The sequence below is a fragment of the Babylonia areolata genome, chromosome 8 (genome assembly GCF_041734735.1).
Source record: "Babylonia areolata isolate BAREFJ2019XMU chromosome 8, ASM4173473v1, whole genome shotgun sequence".
Lineage (NCBI taxonomy): Eukaryota > Metazoa > Mollusca > Gastropoda > Neogastropoda > Buccinidae > Babylonia > Babylonia areolata.
In genome coordinates, this window is record NC_134883.1 from 46,545,939 (window position 1) to 46,568,233 (window position 22,295).

General features: G+C 49.4%; 2 protein-coding genes across 2 annotated transcripts in view; both read left to right on the forward strand.

The window, feature by feature from the left end:
• LOC143285207 (FMRFamide receptor-like) overlaps positions 1-11,020 on the forward strand; it is a 71,733-nt gene extending 60,713 nt beyond the window's left edge. Inside the window, exon 3 of the mRNA XM_076592453.1 lies at positions 6,480-11,020. Coding sequence (XP_076448568.1) covers positions 8,607-9,995 — 1,389 coding nt within the window. The 5' untranslated portion in view covers positions 6,480-8,606 and the 3' untranslated portion in view covers positions 9,996-11,020. The remainder of the gene's footprint in view (positions 1-6,479) is intronic.
• LOC143285304 (uncharacterized) overlaps positions 1-22,295 on the forward strand; it is a 188,015-nt gene that overhangs the window by 134,740 nt on the left and 30,980 nt on the right. The window lies entirely within an intron of this gene.

Here is a 22,295-nt window from a genome sequence, read left to right on the forward strand (position 1 = left end):
GCAAGAAGGTTCTTGGTTATAACATAAAAATTATGCATATCAGGGTAATATGCGATTTTGCTGATAAAGATCAGCAGCACTGACTTTGTGTCTGAACTGAAATATTGTATGAATTCATGTTTATTTTGTTTGTGGAGTTTACATTTTCAAAAAGCAGAGGATGTACAAATCGTTTCGAGATTAATTCCTAATCAAATTGACGTAGGCATAGTGCAGTTAAAACGACATCAGAGCCGTGACTTCAGATGCTCTGTGTCTTGACTCAACCTACGCTAACAATCTCCAGGCCACCTTATGTCTGCTGCACACACTCCCAGCAAAGCCTTGTGTCCGCTGTACACACACTCCCGGCAAAGCCTTGTGTCCGCTGTACACACACACATTCCCGGCAAAGCCTTATGTCTGCTGTACACACACTCCCGGCAAAGCCTTATGTCTGCTGTACACACACTCCCGGCAAAGCCTTATGTCTGCTGTGCACACACTCCCGGCAAAGCCTTATGTCTGCTGTACACACACTCCCGGCAAAGCCTTATGTCTGCTGTACACACATTCCCGGCAAAGCCTTATGTCTGCTGTACACACACTCCCGGCAAAGCCTTATGTCTGCTGTACACACACACATTCCCGGCAAAGCCTTATGTCTGCTGAACACACACACACTCCCGGCAAAGCCTTATGTCTGCTGCACACACACACACACACACACACACACACACACACACACACACACACACTCCCGGCAAAGTCTTATGTCTGCTGTACACACACACACTCCCGGTAAAGCCTTATGTCTGCTGTACACACACACACACTCCCGGCAAAGCGGGGTACAAAGCATCCTCTGGCCTATCTTTGTGAAACATCCCCTTCCCCAACATATCACCTGTCTCCGCAAACCTGATTTCTGTCGCTTAACACCAGCAGTGTGTGTGTATATGTGTGTGTGTGTGTGTGTGTGTGTGTGTGTGCGCGTGCGCGTGCGCGCGCGCGCGTGTGTGTGTGTGTGTGTTCGCGTATGTCTGTGTGTGTTGTGTGCGTGTGTGTGTGCTTGCATGTGTATGCCAGTGTATGTCGTATGTTTGAATGCATGATTGCACAGCAAACTGGTTTCAGAACGGGTTAACGAGAATTTCATTGGCGGGAGAGTTGAGAGAATCAGTGAGCTTGTGAATGGTTAGCATCGTCAGACAAGGACGGGTGGTTGGCTGGCGAGGAGAGAGGTAATGACTGAGGATGTAACAGAGCACAGTGAGACAGACATGAACAGAAAGGGGAAGGGGAGAGGTAATATGTATGCGCAAACAGGGTGGATCCGAAGCCGAGATGGAGTGTAGAGGTGAAGGCAGCCACAGAGATAGGAAGGGGCAGATTTGTGAATACATTTATACATAGAGTGCTGATATTGTACTTTATTATGATTGAGACAGGGAGCCAGTGGAGATTATGCAAAAGAGGAGTTGTGTGCTCAGATGTTTTCTTTCTGAGGACGAGTCGAGCAGCAGAGTTTTGTATGCGCTGAAGGGACTGAATGGATGAAGCAGGCAAACCAGACAATAGAGAGTTAAGTGGTCAAGGCGAGAGAGAATGAGAGAAACGACATGTCTAGATGTTGCGTCGGTGGAAAGATATTTCCGAATAGAACTGATGCGCCGCAACTGACAGTAGCAGGATTGAGAGGCCTGACTGATAATTTTTTGCATGGACATTGTGTTGCCAAGGACAACGCCGAGGATCCGGACTGATCTGGAAATATGTACTGCCAAGTTTGATTGTGTCAGTTGTGATGGAAGAAAAGTTTTTGTTCAGTTCCGACTATGATTGCTTCGGTTTTGTCCGCGTTCAATTGTAATTTCTTATGAGTCATCCAGTTTTTAATATCCAGGATGCAGTCAGATGTTTCTTGCAAGAGTGAGGACAAATTTTCAAGGGTATCACTTTTCTGAAGTTGAGTGTCATCAGCATAAGAATGATGACTGATATTATGGCGGTTGATAATTTCAGCGAGAGGAGCAGTGTACAGTGTGAAGAACACAGGGCCTAAAACAGATCCCTGTGGGACTCCTTGTTCGACTTTAACGGGTTCAGACTGGCAATTATCAACGATGACTGGAATCGGTCGTTGAGATATGATTTGAACCAGTTGAGAGCAGTGCCATTGATACCAAATGTAAAATGAAGACGGGAAAGAAAGATTGAATGGTCTATCATATGGTCTATCATATGTTGGCTGTCATGGTTCTCTTCAGCAACACCATTGTCGTGTCATGGTTCTCTTCAGCAACACTATTGTCATATTGGCTGTCATGGTTCTCTTCAGCAACACCATTGTCGTGTCATGGTTCTCTTCAGCAACACTATTGTCATATTGGCTGTCATGGTTCTCTTCAGCAACACCATTGTCATATTGGCTGTCATGGTTCTCTTCAGCAACACCATTGTCATGTCATTGTTCTCTTCAGCTACACCATTGTCATGTTGGCTGTCACTGTTCTCTTCAGCAACACCATTGTCATGTTGGCTGTCACTGTTCTCTTCAGCAACACCATTGTCATGTTGGCTGTCACTGTTCTCTTCAGCAACACCATTGTCATGTTGGCTGTCACTGTTCTCTTCAGCAACACCATTGTCATGTTGGCTGTCACTGTTCTCTTCAGCAACACCATTGTCATGTTGGCTGTCACTGTTCTCTTCAGCAACACCATTGTCATGTTGGCTGTCACTGTTCTCTTCAGCAACACCATTGTCATGTTGGTCTCTTCAGCAACAACACTGTCATGTTGGGTGTCATTGTTCTCTTCAGCAACACCATTGTCATGTTGGCTGTCATTGTTCTCTTCAGCAACACCATTGTCATGTTGGGTGTCATTGTTCTCTTCAGCAACACCACTGTCATGTTGGCTGTCATTGTTCTCTTCAGCAACACCACTGTCATGTTGGCTGCCATTGTTCTCTTCAGCAACACCACTGTCATGTTGGCTGCCATTGATCTCTTCAGCAACACCACTGTCATGTTGGCTGTCATTGTTCTCTTCAGCAACACCACTGTCATGTTGGCTGCCATTGTTCTCTTCAGCAACACCACTGTCATGTAGGCTGCCATTGTTCTCTTCAGCAACACCACTGTCATGTTGATTGTTCTCTTCAGCAACAACACTGTCATGTTGGGTGTCATTGTTCTCTTCAGCAACACCATTGTCATGTTGGCTGTCATTGTTCTCTTCAGCAACACCATTGTCATGTTGGGTGTCATTGTTCTCTTCAGCAACACCACTGTCATGTTGGCTGTCTTCAGCAACACCATTGTCATGTTGGCTGTCACTGTTCTCTTCAGCAACACCATTGTCATGTTGGCTGTCACTGTTCTCTTCAGCAACACCATTGTCATGTTGGCTGTCACTGTTCTCTTCAGCAACACCATTGTCATGTTGGCTGTCACTGTTCTCTTCAGCAACACCATTGTCATGTTGGCTGTCACTGTTCTCTTCAGCAACACCACTGTCATGTTGGCTGTCACTGTTCTCTTCAGCAACACCACTGTCATGTTGGCTGCCATTGTTCTCTTCAGCAACACCATTGTCATGTTGGCTGTCATTGTTCTCTTCAGCAACAACACTGTCATGTTGGCTGTCATTGTTCTCTTCAGCAACACCATTGTCATGTTGGCTGTCATTGTTCTCTTCAGCAACACCATTGTCATGTTGGGTGTCATTGTTCTCTTCAGCAACACCATTGTCATGTTGGCTGCCATTGTTCAGAGACATTGGCAGAGAAGTGCCAGTGAAGGCAGTAAAGTGACAGTGAAGGTAAAGAGAAGTGGCGCTACGTGTGCACATACTTTCCACAGGGTTTGCTTTGAGACCCACTCCAACTCTCTCACTAAGACGCCCCTCCTCCTCCCTGCCCCGCCCCTCCTCCCCCTTCTGATACAGTGGAGGAGGGAAGGGATGGAGGGTGGATATAATCCGGAGATCCAGATGGATCCATTAAAGGTATCCCAGCAGTGGCCAGCTGGGAGGAGGGGAGACATCAATCATTGGTCGCGGACAGGCGTGGTGTTGAATGAGATCTGGGCAGGACTGACCAGGGCTGTGTGGCCAGGGACAGCATCACTTTCACGCCTCTGTGTCCCCACGATTGGATCAGCTGACAAATCCGCTCTGAGAATAATTGCTGAGGAGGCCTCTCCGCTAAACGCGGTCCACTCCTGGCCGGTGAAGGCTCTCGGCGCCCGCTGCCCTCGCCACCAGGGAGGGAACAAAGGGGATCTGCTGGCCAGTAAGTGTGGCAGTGGTAGGCAGTAAGTGTGCTAGTGGTAGACAGTACGTGTGTGTGCCAGTGGTGGACAGTAAGAGTGCCAGTGTTTGGGCAGTAAATATGCCAGTGGTAGGCAGTAAGTGTGCCATTGGTAGGCAGTAAGTGTGCCATTGGTGGGCAGTAAGTGTGCCAGTGGTAGGTAGTCAGTGGTAGGCAGTAAGTGTGCCAGTGGTGGGCAGTAAGAGTGCCAGTAAGTGTGCCTGTGGTGGGCAGTAAGTGTGGCAGTGGCAGGCAGTAAGTGTGCCAGTGGCGGGCAGTAAGTGTGCCAGTGGTAGGCAGTAAGTGTGGCAGTGGCAGGCAGTAAGTGTACCAGTGGTAGACAGTAAGTGTACCAGTGGTAGGCAGTAAGTGTGGCAGTAGTGTGCCAGTGGCAGGCAGTAAGTAGTGGTAGGTAGTAAGTGTGCCAGTGGTGGGCAGTAAGTATGCCAGTGGTGGGCAGTAAGTGTGCCAGTGGTAGGCAGTAAGTGTGCCAGTGTTAGCAGTCAGTGGTAGGCAGTAAGTGTGCCAGTGCCGGCCAGTAAGTGTGCACGCGGCTGTAGTAGTCATATGACTGTCAGAAACATCGTCTGAAGTTATTGATCTCTGTCTCTCTGTCTTTATCTGTCTCTGTCTCTCTGTCAATCTCTCTCTCTCTCTCTCTCTCTCTCTCTCTCTCTCTCTCTCTCTCTCTGTGCCCTCCCTTCCAGTGCCATAAGCCGTTGTCCACATGTTTTGCCAGGATTAGCTGTACGATGTTGACCTCCCAGATAGATTGGCCAGGGGGTTGCAGGACCAAAATAACACCACAGCATGTGTGAGAGAGAAGTGGGGGGTGGGGGGTGCACTCGATTGTTTACTGGGGTAAGAACTTTGCTCATCTCAGTAACAAAACAAAAGATTTGGAAATCCACCAGTACGTTTCATTGAAAACAAGGCATACACACACACACACACACACACACACACACACACACAAAACAAACAACAACAACAAAACCCAAAACAAAACAAAAAACACCATCAGACACGTACACACACACGCACGCGGTCTCGCACACTCTCTCTCTCTCTCTCTCTCTCTCTCTCCCTCTCTCTCTCTCTCCCTCTCTCTCTCTCTCTCTCTCTCTCAAATGAAACCCATTTTTTATTTAAGTGTACTGCCTATGCAAACGTAAAAACTGCTTTGCAGCATTAAACATACTCAAAAGCAACCCAAGTGATAGCAACGTTATAAAGCCGCTTTCCAGCAACAATGAAACTGTAATTAAGGGAATAGCTCAATTCACTGCGGAAGCCATGAACGTCAGAAAAAAGATAATTGATGAACTGTCGAATGCAAGATGATCCTGTTTTTTGGGTCTTGTGTGCGCGCGTGCTTGCTGTGTGTGTGTGTGTGTGTGTGTGTCCATGAATTTAAAGTAAATGTATTTCATTTTTTTACAATTTTCATTCCAATTGTCACTCCCCCCCGCCCCCTCTCCCTTGTCTAAAGGGCCTTGGCGCTGAATGGACAATAAAAAAAAAAGGTGTCTCTCCTCCCCCCCACCCCCCTCACCCCCAACCACCTCACATTAATTGCAAGCAAACACCTTTTGACCACCACCCCCTCTATCCCTCTTCCCCTTTTGTCTCCCCAAGGAGAGGTGGTGAGAAGAGGCCGCTGGATAAAGCGGTAAAGAAACAGGAGCCAGTTAACAGCGGCCACTTTATGTAGCGTGACCAGGAGGTGGTTTTATACTCCCTTTTCACCTTACTCGCTGTGACAATGGACCCCCCCCAATCCCCCCCCCCCCCCCCCCCCCCGCCACACACACGGACGCACACACATACACACACACACAAACACACACACACACACACACACGCAGCAGTGCACAGTGTTGTCTCTGTCTCAAACCACATCCAGGAGTAACACTCCCGCCTTCAGGGTAACAGAAAGGCGCAGAAATGTCTGCACCATATGAGTACAATGGCTTACACATATGGGTATTTGCAATACTCTCTGAGTAACAGAAAGGCGCAGAAATTATAGTCTGACAGTCACAACAGTTTGTTCGCTGTAAGATGATCGGGAATCTCTCTGTCTTCTCCATGTGTGTGTGTGTGTGTGTGTGTGTGTGTGTGACGATTGCAGCAGTTTCATCTCATCCTTTGTCTGTGTGTGTGTGTGTGTGTGTGTGCAGAACAGTGATCAGCTGTCCCGGGCAGCCTTCACGGCAGGAATGGTGCGTGGACTCCACACCTTGACCTCCACATCTTGACTCACCACTTCTGCCTCTGGGCACCTCCCCCCTCCCCTTCTCACTCGTCTTCTGGCCGTGCCCTGCCCTCCCCCGTCCTGCTGCATTGTCTTCAGCCCTGTGCTGTCAGCCAGAGTCCCGTCACGGTGCCAGAGCCGTCAGTTGGTTGACAGCACCCCGCGTGTCACGTGCATCACCGGCACTCCATGTGTCACGTGCCATCACTGGCACCCCGCGTGTCACGTGCAAGCAATCACCGGAACCAGCACGCCGCGTTGTAACCACGACTGGATCATTGGATTTGCCCTCACCTTTGGAATGGGAACAGAAGGGAGAAATAAAGACAGATGACATCTGCGAAGGAGACTTATGTGGATCACACGGACATGTTGTCTTCTGAAACGTGCAGTAAATTTATGTTGTGCATGTTTTATAATCTTAAGAGCTCAGGTACACGAATCTGGCTTTGGTCTTGTCAGTGATGGAATCTTCATTATCCAGATTTCACAGAATCATGGAACGTGCATCTGACGTCAGAACCAGAAACAAGTCATTGGAATTCACCATGACCCATTTACCCATTTCCTTATGATTTAGAGCAGTGGTCATGAGTTTTTCAGCAGACGACAGATGGACACCAGTCGGTTCCAGAGGGACCGCGAGGAAATCGAAAAACCATTGGTTCTGAGAGATGACACTCAGATAGTGGCTATGTCGTTGCTTGTGATGGATGACACACATATACTGACAACGTGACATGTTCCTGAGACACAGGTTTTAAAGAGCTGACAAAGTGATGGTAAGGGGATGCCAGCTGCCAGGTGAGAGCATTGTCCTCAGCTGGCCACGGTCTGTAGACTGTCAGAATACACAACACAGGTGCTTTGCTTGTGGAGCAGAGTTGATTACACTACAGTATGAGTGGTATAGTTGTGGAGTGAAGCTGAATACAGTATCTACAGTCTAAGTGGTGTAGTTGTGGAGCAGAGTTGATTACACTATCTACAGTCTAAGTGGTGTAGTTGTGGAGCAGAGTTGATTACACTATCTACAGTATAAGTGGTGTAGTTGTGGAGTGAAGCTGAATACAGTATCTACAGTCTAAGTGGTGTAGTTGTGGAGCAGAGTTGATTACACTATCTACAGTCTAAGTGCTGTAGTTTTGAAGCAGTTGATTACAGTATATGCAGTCTAAGTGGTGTAGTTGTGGAGCAGAGTTGATTACACTGTCTACAGTCTAAGTGGTGTAGTTGTGGAGCAGAGTTGATTACACTGTCTACAGTCTAAGTGGTGTAGTTGTGGAGCAGAGTTGATTACACTATCTACAGTATAATTGGTGTAGTTGTGGAGCAGAGTTGATTACACTATCTACAGTCTAAGTGGTGTAGTTGTGGAGCAGAATTGATTATACTATCTACAGTCTAAGTGCTGTAGTTGTGGAGTGTAGATGTATGCAGTATCTTCTAAGTACTGTAGTTGTAGAGTGGAGTTGAATAAACTACAATCTAAGTACTCTAGCTGTGGAGTGAAGTTGAACGATCTACAGTCCAAGATATATTGTTGTGGAGTTGCAAAAACTATCTAGAGTCTTAAGTGCTTTAGTTGTGGAGTTGAATAAACTATCTAGAGTCTAAGTGCTGTAGTTGTGAAGTTGAATAAACTATCTAGAGTCTAAACGCTGTACTTGAGTTGAATAAATTATCTAGAGTCTATGTGCTGTAGTTGAGTTGAATAAACTAGAGTCTAAGTGCTGCAGTTGTGGAGTTGAATAAACTATCTAGAGTCTAAGTGCTGTGGTTGTGGGGTTGAATAAACTATTTAGAGTGTAAGTGCTGAAGTTGAGTTGAATAAACTATCTAGAGTCTAAACGTTGTAGTTTACTTGAATAAGCTATCCAGAGTCTATGTGCTGTAGTTGTGGAATTCATTAAACTATCTAGAGTCACGTGCTGTAGTTGTGGTGTTGAACAGACTATCTGGAGTCTTAACTGCTGTAGTTGTGGAGTTGAACAGACGATCTGGAGTCTAAGTGCTGTAGTTGTCGTGTGGAGTAGCTGAGCAGATTGTAGCCATGGATGACAGCTCCTTGCTAGAAGTGGCAGTGAACGGCACGACTGAAGGAGACTTCGATGACGCCCTGTCTGGTGGTGGCGGTGCCCACAGCCCCCTGGACAGCGTGTACCAGCAGACGTTCCTGTACTACCTGATGGGGATCGGGGGCCTGGTGGTGTGCAGCCTGGGCGTGGTGGCCAACGCGCTGTCCGTGGCCGTGCTGACCCGCCGCTCCTTCCGATCCTCCACTTACACATACCTGTCGGCCCTGGCGGTGTGCGACACGTTGGTCCTAGTCTTCACCGTGCTGCTGGTCATGAAGGACGTCAAGACTCACGACGCCACCGGCACTCTGGAACACACCTACAGCCTCTACTTCCCCTTCGTGCACCCCACCGCCATCATCTTCCAGGTGACGTCCATCTGGCTGACGCTGGGCTTCACGGTGGACCGCTACATCATGATCTGTCACCCCTTCAGGGCGGAGACCATGTGTCGCAGGAGCCGCGCCAGGAAGGTGGTGGTGGCGCTGTACATGTCGGGCATCGTCTTCTGCATCCCCAAGTTCCTGGAGTACACCACCCGCAAGTACGAGCTGTCTCTGATGAACTCCACTGAGGTCATCTACGTCATTGAGATGACGGAGATCGGCAAGAACGAGATGTTCCGGGAGATGGTGCACTCGTGGATGTACCTGATCTGTGTGTGCGGCCTACCCTTCCTGACGCTGGTGGTGCTCAACGCCTTCCTCATCCACGCCGTGCACATGTCCCGCCTCAAGGGCAAGGAGCTAAACGCCCGCGAGAAGCACCGTAACGACACCACCATCATGCTTATCGGGGTCATCGTCATCTTCCTCATCTGTCAGGGCCCCGCCCTCGTGTCCCGCATGATCTACGCCTTCAAGCCGGTGGAGCACATCTCGCGGGCCGACTTCACACTCAACGAGGTGGCCAACTTCCTAGTCATCCTCAACTCGGCCATCAACATCGTGCCCTACTACTTCTTCGGCAACAAGTTCCGCCGGGAGTTCTGGACCCTCTTCTGCAGCTGTCTCTTTGACCGTGACGAGTTACGGCGCCTGACGCGCACCTTCAGTCTGTCCGTGGACCCGGGGCGACGCGGTTCCAACAACAGCAGCAACCTGGAGCTGAACGGACTGAGCGCCGCCCTAGGGAGTGGGGGGTATGGGGGGCATGGGGGCCGCGGCACCGCCCACACCATGGACACACCTCTGATGGGGGGCAGGGATCTGAACCCCCCCTCTCTGCTCCACCCCAACACCTCTCTCAGCAAGGCCAATGGTCACGCCGCTTACTTCACTCAGGACGTCACAGCGCGCGCCCAGCGTGTCCACGTGACGGTGACACGGCAAGGGGTGTGTCCAAAGGCTGAGCCCTCGTGTTGAGCCCTGTCTTGCTAACAACACACCTTGACTGTTGTAACTCCTTCACCCCTAGACCCCCTGCCCCCTCCTCCCTCCTCCCCCCACCCACTTTCCCCAAACCCTCTGGTCTCATTCCCAATGCATCGAAAGGTATCACACACTGGTGAGTTCTTCGAGCGAAGACCTTGAAAGGGATGGCAGTACAGTGCTCTAGCCAGAGCTGAATATCCTTCAAGATTGTCACATATCATTAAAGACAGAGCCACATCCTACAAGACAGGGCCACATTCTCTCAAGAAATCAAGAAATCCGTGACATTTAATGTTATTACTGGCAATACGTTCCGGTCATCGTTGCCTGTAAAGTAGGAGCGGTGCTGATGGTGACGATGACAGAGGACACCATTGATGGTGACGATGACAGAGGACATCATTGATGATGACGATGACAGGGGACACCATTGATGGTGACGATGACAGGGGACATCATTGATGGTGTGATCAAAGAAGACACCATTGATGATGTGATGAAAAGAGCAGAGAGCAAGGCGATGAGCCACAGAACATGAGGACACTCATCACTTTGTCAGCACCACAGTACACGAGAACACTCATCGCTTTGCCAGCACCACAGTACACGAGAACACTCATCACTTTGTCAGCACCACAGTACATGAGAACACTCATCGCTTTGTCAGCACCACAGTACATGAGAACACTCATTGCTTTGTCAGCACCACAGTACATGAGGACACTCATCACTTTGTCAGCGCCACAGTACATGAGGACACTCATCACTTTGTCAGCGCCACAGTACATGAGGACACTCATCACTTTGTCAGCACCACAGTCCTTTCGACGGAGATTAGCCTGTAACTAATTGTGTTACTCAAGTTTTTTTCTTGTTTTTTCTTTCGATAGACTTCCTTACTGAATTCGCTCACCCCAACCCCGAGTCACAATGAATTGAACAGGAATCCTTGGGGCAGTGAGAGTAGTGAGAGTGGCCCAGCCTCCTGTGGCAGTGAGAGTGGTCCTGCTTCCTGTGGCAGTGAGAGTGGTCCTACTTCCTGTGGCAGTGAGAGTGGTCCTGTGGCAGTGAGAGTGGCCCTGTGGCAGTGAGAGTGGTCCTGTGGCAGTGAGAGTGGCCCTGCCTCCTGTGGCAGTGAGAGTGGTCCTGTGGCAGTGAGAGTGGTCCTGTGGCAGTGAGAGTGGCCCTGTGGCAGTGAGAGTGGTCCTGTGGCAGTGAGAGTGGCCCTGCCTCCTGTGGCAGTGAGAGTGGTCCTGTGGCAGTGAGAATGGCCCTGTGGCAGTGAGAGTGGCCCTGCCTCCTGTGGCAGTGAGAGTGGTCCTGTGGCAGTAAGAGTGGTCCTGTGGCAGTGAGAGTGGTCCTGTGGCAGTGAGAGTGGTCCTGTGGCAGTGAGAGTGGCCCTGCCTCCTGTGACAGTAAGAGTGGCCCTGCCTCCTGTGGCAGTGAGAGTGGCCCTGTGGCAGTGAGAGTGGTCCTGTGGCAGTGAGAGTGGCCCTGCCTCCTGTGGCAGTGAGAGTGGTCCTGTGGCAGTGAGAATGGCCCTGTGGCAGTGGGAGTGGTCCTGTGGCAGTGAGAGTGGCCCTGTGGCAGTAAGAGTGGTCCTGTGGCAGTGAGAGTGGCCCTGCCTCCTGTGGCAGTGAGAGTGGTCCTGTGGCAGTGAGAGTGGCCCTGCCTCATGTGGCAGTGAGAGTGGTCCTGCCTCCTGTGGCAGTGAGAGTGGCCCTGCTTCATGTGGCAGTGAGAGTGGCCCTGCCTCATGTGGCAGTGAGAGTGGCCCTGCCTCCTGTGACAGTGAGAGTGGTCCTGCCTCCTGTGACAGAGAGTGGTCCTGCCTCCTGTGACAGTGAGAGTGGCCCTGCCTCCTGTGGCAGTGAGAGTGGCCCTGCCTCCTGTGGCAGTGAGAGTGGCCCTGCCTCCTGTGACAGTGAGAGTGGCCCTGCCTCCTGTGGCAGTGAGAGTGGTCCTGCCTCCTGTGACAGTGAGAGTGGCCCTGCCTCCTGTGGCAGTGAGAGTGGTCCTACTTCCTGTGGCAGTGAGAGTGGTCCTGTGGCAGTGAGAGTGGCCCTGTGGCAGTGAGAGTGGTCCTGTGGCAGTGAGAGTGGCCCTGCCTCCTGTGGCAGTGAGAGTGGTCCTGTGGCAGTGAGAATGGCCCTGTGGCAGTGAGAGTGGTCCTGTGGCAGTGAGAGTGGCCCTGTGGCAGTGAGAGTGGTCCTGTGGCAGTGAGAGTGGCCCTGCCTCCTGTGGCAGTGAGAGTGGTCCTGTGGCAGTGAGAATGGCCCTGTGGCAGTGAGAGTGGCCCTGCCTCATGTGGCAGTGAGAGTGGTCCTGTGGCAGTGAGAGTGGTCCTGTGGCAGTGAGAGTGGTCCTGTGGCAGTGAGAATGGCCCTGTGGCAGTGAGAGTGGCCCTGCCTCCTGTGGCAGTAAGAGTGGTCCTGCCTCCTGTGGCAGTGAGAGTGGCCCTGTGGCAGTGAGAGTGGTCCTGTGGCAGTGAGAGTGGCCCTGCCTCCTGTGGCAGTGAGAGTGGTCCTGTGGCAGTGAGAATGGCCCTGTGGCAGTGGGAGTGGTCCTGTGGCAGTGAGAGTGGCCCTGTGGCAGTAAGAGTGGTCCTGTGGCAGTGAGAGTGGCCCTGCCTCCTGTGGCAGTGAGAGTGGTCCTGTGGCAGTGAGAGTGGCCCTGCCTCATGTGGCAGTGAGAGTGGTCCTGCCTCCTGTGGCAGTGAGAGTGGCCCTGCTTCATGTGGCAGTGAGAGTGGCCCTGCCTCATGTGGCAGTGAGAGTGGCCCTGCCTCCTGTGACAGTGAGAGTGGTCCTGCCTCCTGTGACAGAGAGTGGTCCTGCCTCCTGTGACAGTGAGAGTGGCTCTGTGGCAGTGAGAGTGGCCCTGTGGCATTGAGAGTGGCCCTGCCTCATGTGGCAGTGAGAGTGGCCCTGCCTCCTGTGGCAGTGAGAGTGGTCCTGTGGCATTGAGAGTGGTCCTGCCTCCTGTGGCAGTGAGAGTGGTCCTGTGGCAGTGAGAGTGGCCCTGCCTCCTGTGGCAGTGAGAGTGGCCCTGCCTCATGCGGCAGTAAGAGTGGCCCTGTGGCAGTGAGAGTGGCCCTGTGGCAGTGAGAGTGGCCCTGTGGCAGTGAGAGTGGCCTTGTGGCAGTGAGAGTGGTCCTGCCTCCTGTGGCAGTAAGAGTGGTCCTGTGACAGTGAGAGTGGTCCTGCCTCCTGTGGCAGTGAGAGTGGCCCTGCCTCCTGCGGCAGTGAGAGTGGCCCTGTGGCAGTAAGAGTGGTCCTGTGGCAGTGAGAGTGGCCCTGTGGCAGTGAGAGTGGTCCTGTGGCAGTGAGAGTGGTTCCGCCTCCTGTGGCAGTGAGAGTGGTCCTGTGGCAGTGAGAGTGGTTCCGCCTCCTGTGGTAGTGAGAGCGGTTCCGCCTCCTGTGGCAGTGAGAGTGGTCCTGCCCCATGTGTGTGGCAGTGAGAGTGGTCCTGTGGCAGTGAGAGTGGTCCCCGTGGCAGTGAGAGTGGTCCTGCCTCATGTGGCAGTGAGAGTGGTCCTGTGGCATTGAGAGTGGTCCTGCCTCATGTGGCAGTGAGAGTGGTCCTGTGAGAGTGGCCCTGTGGCAGTGAGAGTGGCCCTGTGGCAGTGAGAGTGGTCCTGTGGCAGTGAGAGTGGTCCTGCCTCATGTGGCAGTAAGAGTGGTCCTGTGGCAGTAAGAGTGGCCCTGTGGCAGTGAGAGTGGCCCTGTGGCAGAGAGAGTGGCCCTGTGGCAGTGAGAGTGGCCCTGCCTCGTGTGGCAGCATAATGAGGGAAGTGATGGTTGTTGAAGATTTGATCAGTTAATGTGGAACACACTTTGTGATGGTTGTTGAAGATTTGATCAAATGTGGAACACACTTTGTGATGGTTGTTGGAGAGCAGATCAAATGTGGAACACACTTTGTGATGGTTGTTGGAGAGCAGATCAAATGTGGAACACACTTTGTGATGGTTGTTGAAGATTTGATCAAATGTGGAACACACTTTGTGATGGTTGGTGAAGATTTGATCAAATGTGGAACACACTTTGTGATTATTGTTGGAGAGCAGATTAAATGTGGAACACACTTTGTGATGGTTTTTGGAGAGCAGATCAAATGTGGAACACACTTTGTGATGGTTGTTGGAGAGCAGATCAAATGTGGAACACACTTTGTGATGGTTGTTGGAGAGCAGATCAAATGTGGAACACACTTTTTGATTATTGTTGAAGATTTGATCAAATGTGGAACACACTTTGTGATGGTTGTTGGAGAGCAGATCAAATGTGGAACACACTTTGCGATGGTTGTTGAAGATTTGATCAAATGTGGAACACACTTTGTGATGGTTGTTGGAGAGCAGATCAAATGTGGAACACACTTTTTGATTATTGTTGAAGATTTGATCAAATGTGGAACACACTTTGCGATGGTTGTTGGAGAGCAGATCAAATGTGGAACACACTTTGTGATGATTGTTGAAGATTTGATCAAATGTGGAACACACTTTGTGATGGTTGTTGGAGAGCAGATTAAATGTGGAACACACGTTGTGGTTGTTGGAGAGCAGATCAAATGTGGAACACAGTTTGTGATGGTTGTTGGAGAGCAGATCAAATGTGGAACACAGTTTGTCAGCCAAACGATATATATATATATATATATATATATATATATATATATCTGTTCCTGAAAAATCCGCTGCGTCTGTTAGCCCTCTCCCTCTGTTCGAGGAAGTTGTTTGGGCCTTTACATGGAGATTGTTTTGCATGTTGACTGCATTACACGTTGGCTGTTTTACATGTTGACCGTTTAATATGTTCATTGTTTTATATGGTGATTGTTTTACACGTAAACTGTTTTACACGTTGATTGTTTTACTCCTGTGCAAACACCTGAGCAAAAGGAAACTCAAAACATGGAAAATACGGGAAGAAAACGTAGAAAATGGAATAGATCATTACAATGCCTGCCGTATCAAAATAGTTTCCTGACATGAGATTCAGGATTTCATTTTGTACATCTCTCTCTCTCTCTCTCTCTCTCTCTCTCTCTCTCTCTGTCTGTCTTTCTGTCTCTGTCTCTCTGTCTGTCTCTCTCTCTCTCTCTCTCTCTCTCTCTCTCTCTCTCTCTCTCTCTTTCTATTCCCCCCCACCCCCCACACACACCACAAATGTCGCACCTGAACGGAGTGGTGTGACTGACCTTTACGTGTATATTTCATTCATGAAGCCAAACGTGTGTGTGTGTGTGTGTGTGTGTGCGTGCGTGTGTGTGTGTGTGCGTGCGTGTGTGTGTGTGTGTGCGCGCGCGCGCGGGTGTGTGTGTTTGTGAAAGGGAAAATGCTGTTTTAGGGTAATCGAGACAGTGGGTTTTGTTTAATGGCAGACGGGAGACAGAGTGGTGGTGTTGACAGGGGAAATAATGTTTTATGGAGGGGCAGACAGTGGTGGTGTTGACAGGGGAAATAATGTTTTATGGAGAGCTAATGTTTGGGGGGGTCCGGGGAGGGGGGGGGACTGGTGGTGTTGGCAGGGGAGGTAATGTGTTGGTGAGGGGCAGTGGTGGTGTTGACAGGGGAGGTAATATGTTGGTGAGGAGCAGACTGGTGGTGTTGACAGGGGAGGTAATGTGTTGGTGAGGAGCAGACTGGTGGTGTTGACAGGGGAGGTAATGTGTTGGTGAGGAGCAGACAGTGGTGGTGTTGACAGGGGAGATAATGCGTTGGTGAGGGCAGTGGTTGTGTTGACAAGGGAGGTAATGTGTTGGTGAGGAGCAGACAGTGGTGGTGTTGACAGGGGAGGTAATGTGTTGGTGAGGGGCAGACAGTGGTGGTGTTGACAGGGGAGATTATGTGTTGGTGAGGGGCAGACAGTGGTGGTGTTGACAGGGGAGATAATGTGTTGGTGAGGAGCAGACAGTGGTGGTGTTGACAGGGGAGATAATGTGTTGGTGAGGAGCAGACAGTGGTGGTGTTGACAGGGGAGATAATGTGTTGGTGAGGGGCAGACAGTGGTGGTGTTGACAGGGGAGATTATGCGTTGGTGAGGGCAGTGGTGGTGTTGACAGGGGAGGTAATGTGTTGGTGAGGGGCAGACAGTGGTGGTGTTGACAGGGGAGATTATGTGTTGGTGAGGGGCAGACAGTGGTGGTGTTGACAGGGGAGATAATGTGTACTGCCCCACACACGTTCAAACACATATGTCTGTGCTGCACCACTAGCTTTCGGGCAGGGGAGGGAACTGGGTCACCAGAGAAGGGGAGTAGGAATGAAAGGGACTTTTTTTTTTTAACACCAGAAACAAAAGAAGTGAAAAGCTGTATGGAATATGCCATGAGACTGACAAATGTGGTTTTTTTTTTCCATTTTGTGTGTGACTCTGTTATTTGTCTTTTTACAACCTCTCTAAGGGGTTTTGGCCATTATATTTATATATATATATATATATATATATGTGTGTGTGTGTGTGTGTGTGTGTGTATTTGTGTGTGTATATATATATATATATATATATATATTCTCTCTCTCTCTCTCTCTCTCTCTCTATCTATCTATCTATCTATCTATCTCTCCTTTATGAATAAAGCATCCATGTAAATATAAATTATTTATTCAGTGTTCCAATTTTTGTGGACTGTGTGCCTCTCTCTCTCACTCTGCGTCTCTGTCTGCCTATCTTTGTTTCTCTCTGTCTCTGTCTTTCAGCCTCCCTCTCTCTCTCTCTCTCTCTCTCTCTCTCTCTCTCTCTCTCTCTCTCTCTCTCTCTCTCTCTGAGAGGGCTGGAGAAAGCAATTGTTTGCTTACTCTAATGCTATCGGAAATAAGATCCATTCATTTATCATTCATTTATTCCTTCCTTCATTCATTCATTCATTCATCCTCTCTCTCTCTCTCTCACTCACTCACTCTATCTCTCTCATTACCATATTCATATACATTATTGTCATTAATGCAGGTATCATGGCTATGTACTTGTAAATGCTACTGTGCAATTGAGTGTGTTTGAATTTCATGTATGTTTTTCTATAACCTTTTGTTGTCTTGTGAACATTTTGATTTCATTTCTTTTTGCCCTGAGGGCTGGATGTAAAAAAGCATATGCAAGCTTATTCCACTTCCCTCATTAAAAAGATTCGTTTGTTCGTTCGTTCGTTCTCTCTTATTTTATCCATCTGCCTATCTGGCTTTGATATTTGTCCCCCGTTCCCCCCCCCCCCCCCCCCCTTCACTCCCGTGTCCTTTTTGTCATCCTCATCCTCATCCTTCTGGTGCTCGGTAACCAGTACTGTGTTTTAAAAGAAGAAAGAAAATGGCGCCCACTCCCGTCTTGTGGATCCCAGAGAAGTAGTGTGTGTGAAGAGGAGGCAGCCATTGGGTATTGACCCCTCAGCCAATCCAATTAGGCCGGCCCAAAAAGGAGCGAAAACAAGGGAAGGGGGGGATGGGTTCGGGTGTGCGTGTGACAGAGATAAGAAGGCTTGGGCGTCCGTCCCTGTGTTCGGAAAGTCAGGGACGGGTTGGACTGCCATCTTTCAGAAAGAACCATGGCTACTGCATTTTAGAAAGAACTTTGGCTGCTGTGTTTCAGACAGAGCCTTAGCTACTGTTTCAGAAATAACTATGGCTACTGTATGTCAGAATAACTTTGGCTGCCGCGTTTCAGAAAGAGCTTTAGCTACTGTGTTTCAGAAAGAGCTTTGGCTACTGTTTCAGAAAGAACTATGGCTACTGTATGTCAGAATAACTTTGGCTGCCCCGTTTCAGAAAGAGCTTTAGCTACTGTTTTAGAAAGAACTATGGCTACTGTATGTCAGAATAACTTTGGCTGCCGCGTTTCAGAAAGAGCTTTAGCTACTGTGTTTCAGAAAGAGCTTTGGGTACTGTGTCAGAAAGAATTATGGCTACTGTATTTCAGAAAGAATTTTGGTTGCCGTGTTTCAGAAAGTGCTTTAGCTACTGTGTTTCAGAAGAACTTCGGCTGCCGTGTTTCGGAAAGAGCTGTAGCTACTGTGTTTCAGAAAGAACTATGGCTACTGTATTTCTGTGTTTCAGAAAGAGCTTTAGCTACTGTGTTTCAGAAAGAACTTTGGCTGTTGATTCAGAAATAACTTTGGCTGCCGTGATTCAGAAAGAACTTGAGCTGCCGTGATTCAGAAAGAACTTTGGCTGCCCTGTTTCATAAAGGGACTTAGGATACTGTGTTTCAGAAATGACTTTGTTCTGCTGTGTTTCAGAAAGGGACTTGGTGAGAAATTTTAGCTTTGGCGAATTAAGAGGCTGGTTTGACCTCAAAATGTGAAAGAGAAATTAAGAGGCTGGTTTGGCTTTCCTGTGTAAAAGAGGAATCAAGAGGCTGGTTTGGCTTCCGTGTGTAAAAGAGTATGTTAGGGGTCGGTTTGTCTTCCATGTGTAAAAGAGAAAGTAAATGGTTGGTTTGTCTTCCATGTGTAAAAGAGAAAGTAAGTGGTTGGTTTGTCTTCCATGTGTAAAAGAGTATGTTAGGGGTTGGGTTGTCTTCCATGTGTAAAAGAGTATGTTAGGGGTTGGGTTGTCTTCCATGTGTAAAAGAGTATGTTAAGGGTTGGGTTGTCTTCCATGTGTAAAAGAGTATGTTAGGGGTTGGCTTGTCTTCCATGTGTAAAGCTAAAAAAGAGAGAGAGAGAGAGAGTGAAGGGCTGTTTGTGTTGTCCATTGGAAAAGGACTGTTCCGTGTGCGAAAGGAAAAAAGGGGTGAGGGTTTGGAGGTGAGGAAGGGTGGAAAGGACTGGTCTTTGGAAAATACATGTGTGTAGATAGGGAAAGAATGTAGGCCTTCTTGACAAATGTGTGTGTAATTATGGAGAAAATTTGATGGCTTTTTGATCACGTGTGTGCTTTCAATTAACTACATTCCACACGTGTGCTATGAGATGAGGGTTTACAATATACAGTTATGTGTGATGCGTGTCACACTCGTTTTTTTCTGTGACTGTGGGAAGAGGTGGAAGGTGGTCCCTTTAACGCATGTAAATGTTGTAAACCTGCAGTTTACATGCTGCAGTATCTATCCCTGTGTACCTGTGCCGTGCTGACAGGAATAGGAATGTTACTGGATTATTTGTTTGCTGTTCACCACCTCCTTTTCCATCATTTCCTTCCATATCTTCCCGTTTCGCGCGCGCGTGTGTGTGTGTGAGTGTTGGGGGAAGGGAGGGCATGGGGAGGAGGGGTGCGGGGGGTTGGGGGGGGGGGGGGGGGGGGCGACAGGCGGCAGTCCTTTAAACGTAACAGTCCACGGACCATGGCATTTCACAATCCCCGCCCACAGTGCTTCCTTTAACGGGGATTGACGGCTCGCTTCACAAACCAGTGGCTCTTTGTCTGCCCCCCCCCCTTCTCCAACCCCCCACCCCCACCCCCCCACCCCTTCTAATCCCCCCCCCCCCACACACACACACACCTTCACCCTCTCACCTCTCCTCTCTAAGTCTTTATAGGGGCTTTAGATCGATCACACACACACACACACACGCACGCGCGCACGTACGCACGCACGCACGCACTTGCTTGCTTAGTTCTCATGATCAGAGACGAGCTCCAGACGCACAGCAGAGTGGGGGGTCACCTCCGTTGTTCCACTCCGCAGAATGAGAAACTTTCATCATGCCATAAAGGTTCGGAGGAGGGAGGGTGTATTAGAAGGTGGGAGGGAGACGCGGACACCGGAAGTTGGCCGTTGTTAACACCGGAAGTGGCCGTGTACCGGAAGTAGAACCCAAGAGAATTCAGCGCCAGGTTGTGTGAACATCATTGCTGAGCACGACGACGACTGCGGAAGTGGGTGATGGCCATGGATCGCTGTATACATGTACAGCATGCAGAATTCACCGCCATGATGACAAGATACGAAGCAATGCCACGCTAAAAAGATTTCTCCGAGTATTCATTGAGGAGGGAAACAGAAACGCACGCGCGCACACAAACACACACACACACGCGCGCGCTCGCGCGCGCGCGCGAGTGCTGACAAGATGCAGGTTTGCACTGACACAGCGCCAAGTGCAGCAGGAAAATCCACACCGTCAGGGTGCACAGGGAGCATGAGTCTTCTTCGTTATCACGTGTTTGTATCGTCAGCTAGGTCTTCGTTATTACATGTTTGTGTCGTCAGCTAGGTCTTCGTTATCACGTGTTTGTGTCGTCAGCTAGGTCTTCGTTATCACATGTTTGTGTCGTCAGCTAGCTAGGTCTTTGTTATCACATGTTTGTGTCGTCAGCTAGGTCTTTGTTGTGACGTGTTTGTGTCATCAACTAGGTCTTTGTTATCACATGTTTGTGGCGTCAGCTAGGTCTTTGTTGTGACGTGTTTGTGTCATCGACTAGGTCTTTGTTATCACATGTTTGTGTCGTGAGCTAGGTCTTTGTTATCACGTGTTTGTGTCGTCAGCTAGGTCCTTGTTTGATGTGTGATGTGGGTAAGCTAGGATTTGTTTGATGTGTGATATGGATCAACTAGGTCATTGTTTGGGTTGGGACGTGGGACAGCTCTTTGTTTGGATGTGTGATGTGGGTCAGCTAGATTATTGTGTGTGTGATGTGGGTCAGGTAGGTCTTTGTTCAAATATGTATGACACCGTGGCAGTGAATTAGTGTCAGAGTGAACGGGCACCTGTTTATTCAGTTTGACAATGAATTAGTGTCAGAGTGAACGGGCACCTGTTTATTCAGTTTGACAATGATTAGTGTCAAAGTGAACGGGCACCTGTTTATTCAGTTTGACAATGAATTAGTGTCATAGTGAACGGGCACCTGTTTATTCAGTTTGACATTGAATTAGTGTCAAAGTGAACGGGCACCTGTTTATTCAGTTTGACAATGAATTAGTGTCAAAGTGAACGGGCACCTGTTTATTCACTTTGACAATGAATTAGTGTCAGAGTGAACGGGCACCTGTTTATTCAGTTTGACAATGAATTAGTGTCAAAGTGAACGGGCACCTGTTTATTCACTTTGACAATGAATTAGTGTCAGAGTGAACGGGCACCTGTTTATTCACTTTGACAATGAACTAGTGTCAGAGTGAACGGGCACCTGTTTTTTCACTTTGACAATGAATTAGTGTCAGAGTGAACGGGCACCACCATGACCGCCTGTGACTGTATTTTCCACAGGTGTGTGTGTGTTGGGGGGGGGGGGGGGGGGGGGGCTAGGGGCGGCTTATTTCAGTCTTTGTCACTGGCTTCCTTCTTCTCTCTCTGTCTTTCTCTTTGTCTGTGTGTGTGTGTGTGTGTGTGTGTGTCTTTCTGTCTCTCTCTGTGTATGTCTGTCTGTCTCTCTCTGTCTCTCTGTCTCTCTCTCTCTCGCTCGCTCGCTCGCTCGCTCGCTCGCTCGCTCTGAAGAAACAGTATAAACGGGCTTCTGGGTTGGTTTCATCGGATTGTTAAAGGACAAGCTGAAATACATGAAAAACGATTTTCGACAAATGCAAAACTTGTTTATACGCAGTGCATGGTTGGATCAATAATGTGGCTTTTAGAAATAAGGTAAACATCATGGAGGTTTATACATCTAAATTAAAAAAAAGAAGAAAGAATGCCCATTACCACACCTGATGGACCACCAAATGTCCTCTTACCACACCTTGACACGCCTCTTACCACACCTTGACACACTTCTTACCACAACTCGACACACCTCTTACCATACCTCAACAGACCTTACCACACCTTGACACACCTCTTACCACACCTTGACACGCCTCTTACCACACCTTGACACGCCTCTTACCACACCTTACCACACCTTGACACACCTCTTACCACAACTTGACTCGCCTCTTACCATACCTCAACAGACCTTACCACACCTTGACTAACCTGACAACTGTCGTTACACCCTATCCCAAACCCTCTCCCCCACCCACCCACCACCCCGCCCCACCCCCATCCGAAAGGTGTGATTGTGATTGTGATGACAGCGGCACCAGACGTGAGGCAAGGAGGGGTAGGGAGGGAGGTGTCCTGACAACCGCCCCACCCCCACTCCCACCCCCCTCCTCAGCCCCTTCCTGCCAGAGAAAATGGACAATTTTCCTGCTTCCGGAATCCACTGCTGATGTCTCTCACTTCCAGCCTTTTTTCCCACAGCCCTGCCTCCCTGCTGCTGTCCCTTTCTTCCGGCCTCCGTCCCCCGTGCCCCGCTCTCTCTCTCTCTCTCTCTCTCTCTCTCTCTCTCTCTCTCCCCCTCTACCTCTTTCACACACACACACACACACACACACACACACACACACACACACACATTCCCGCACA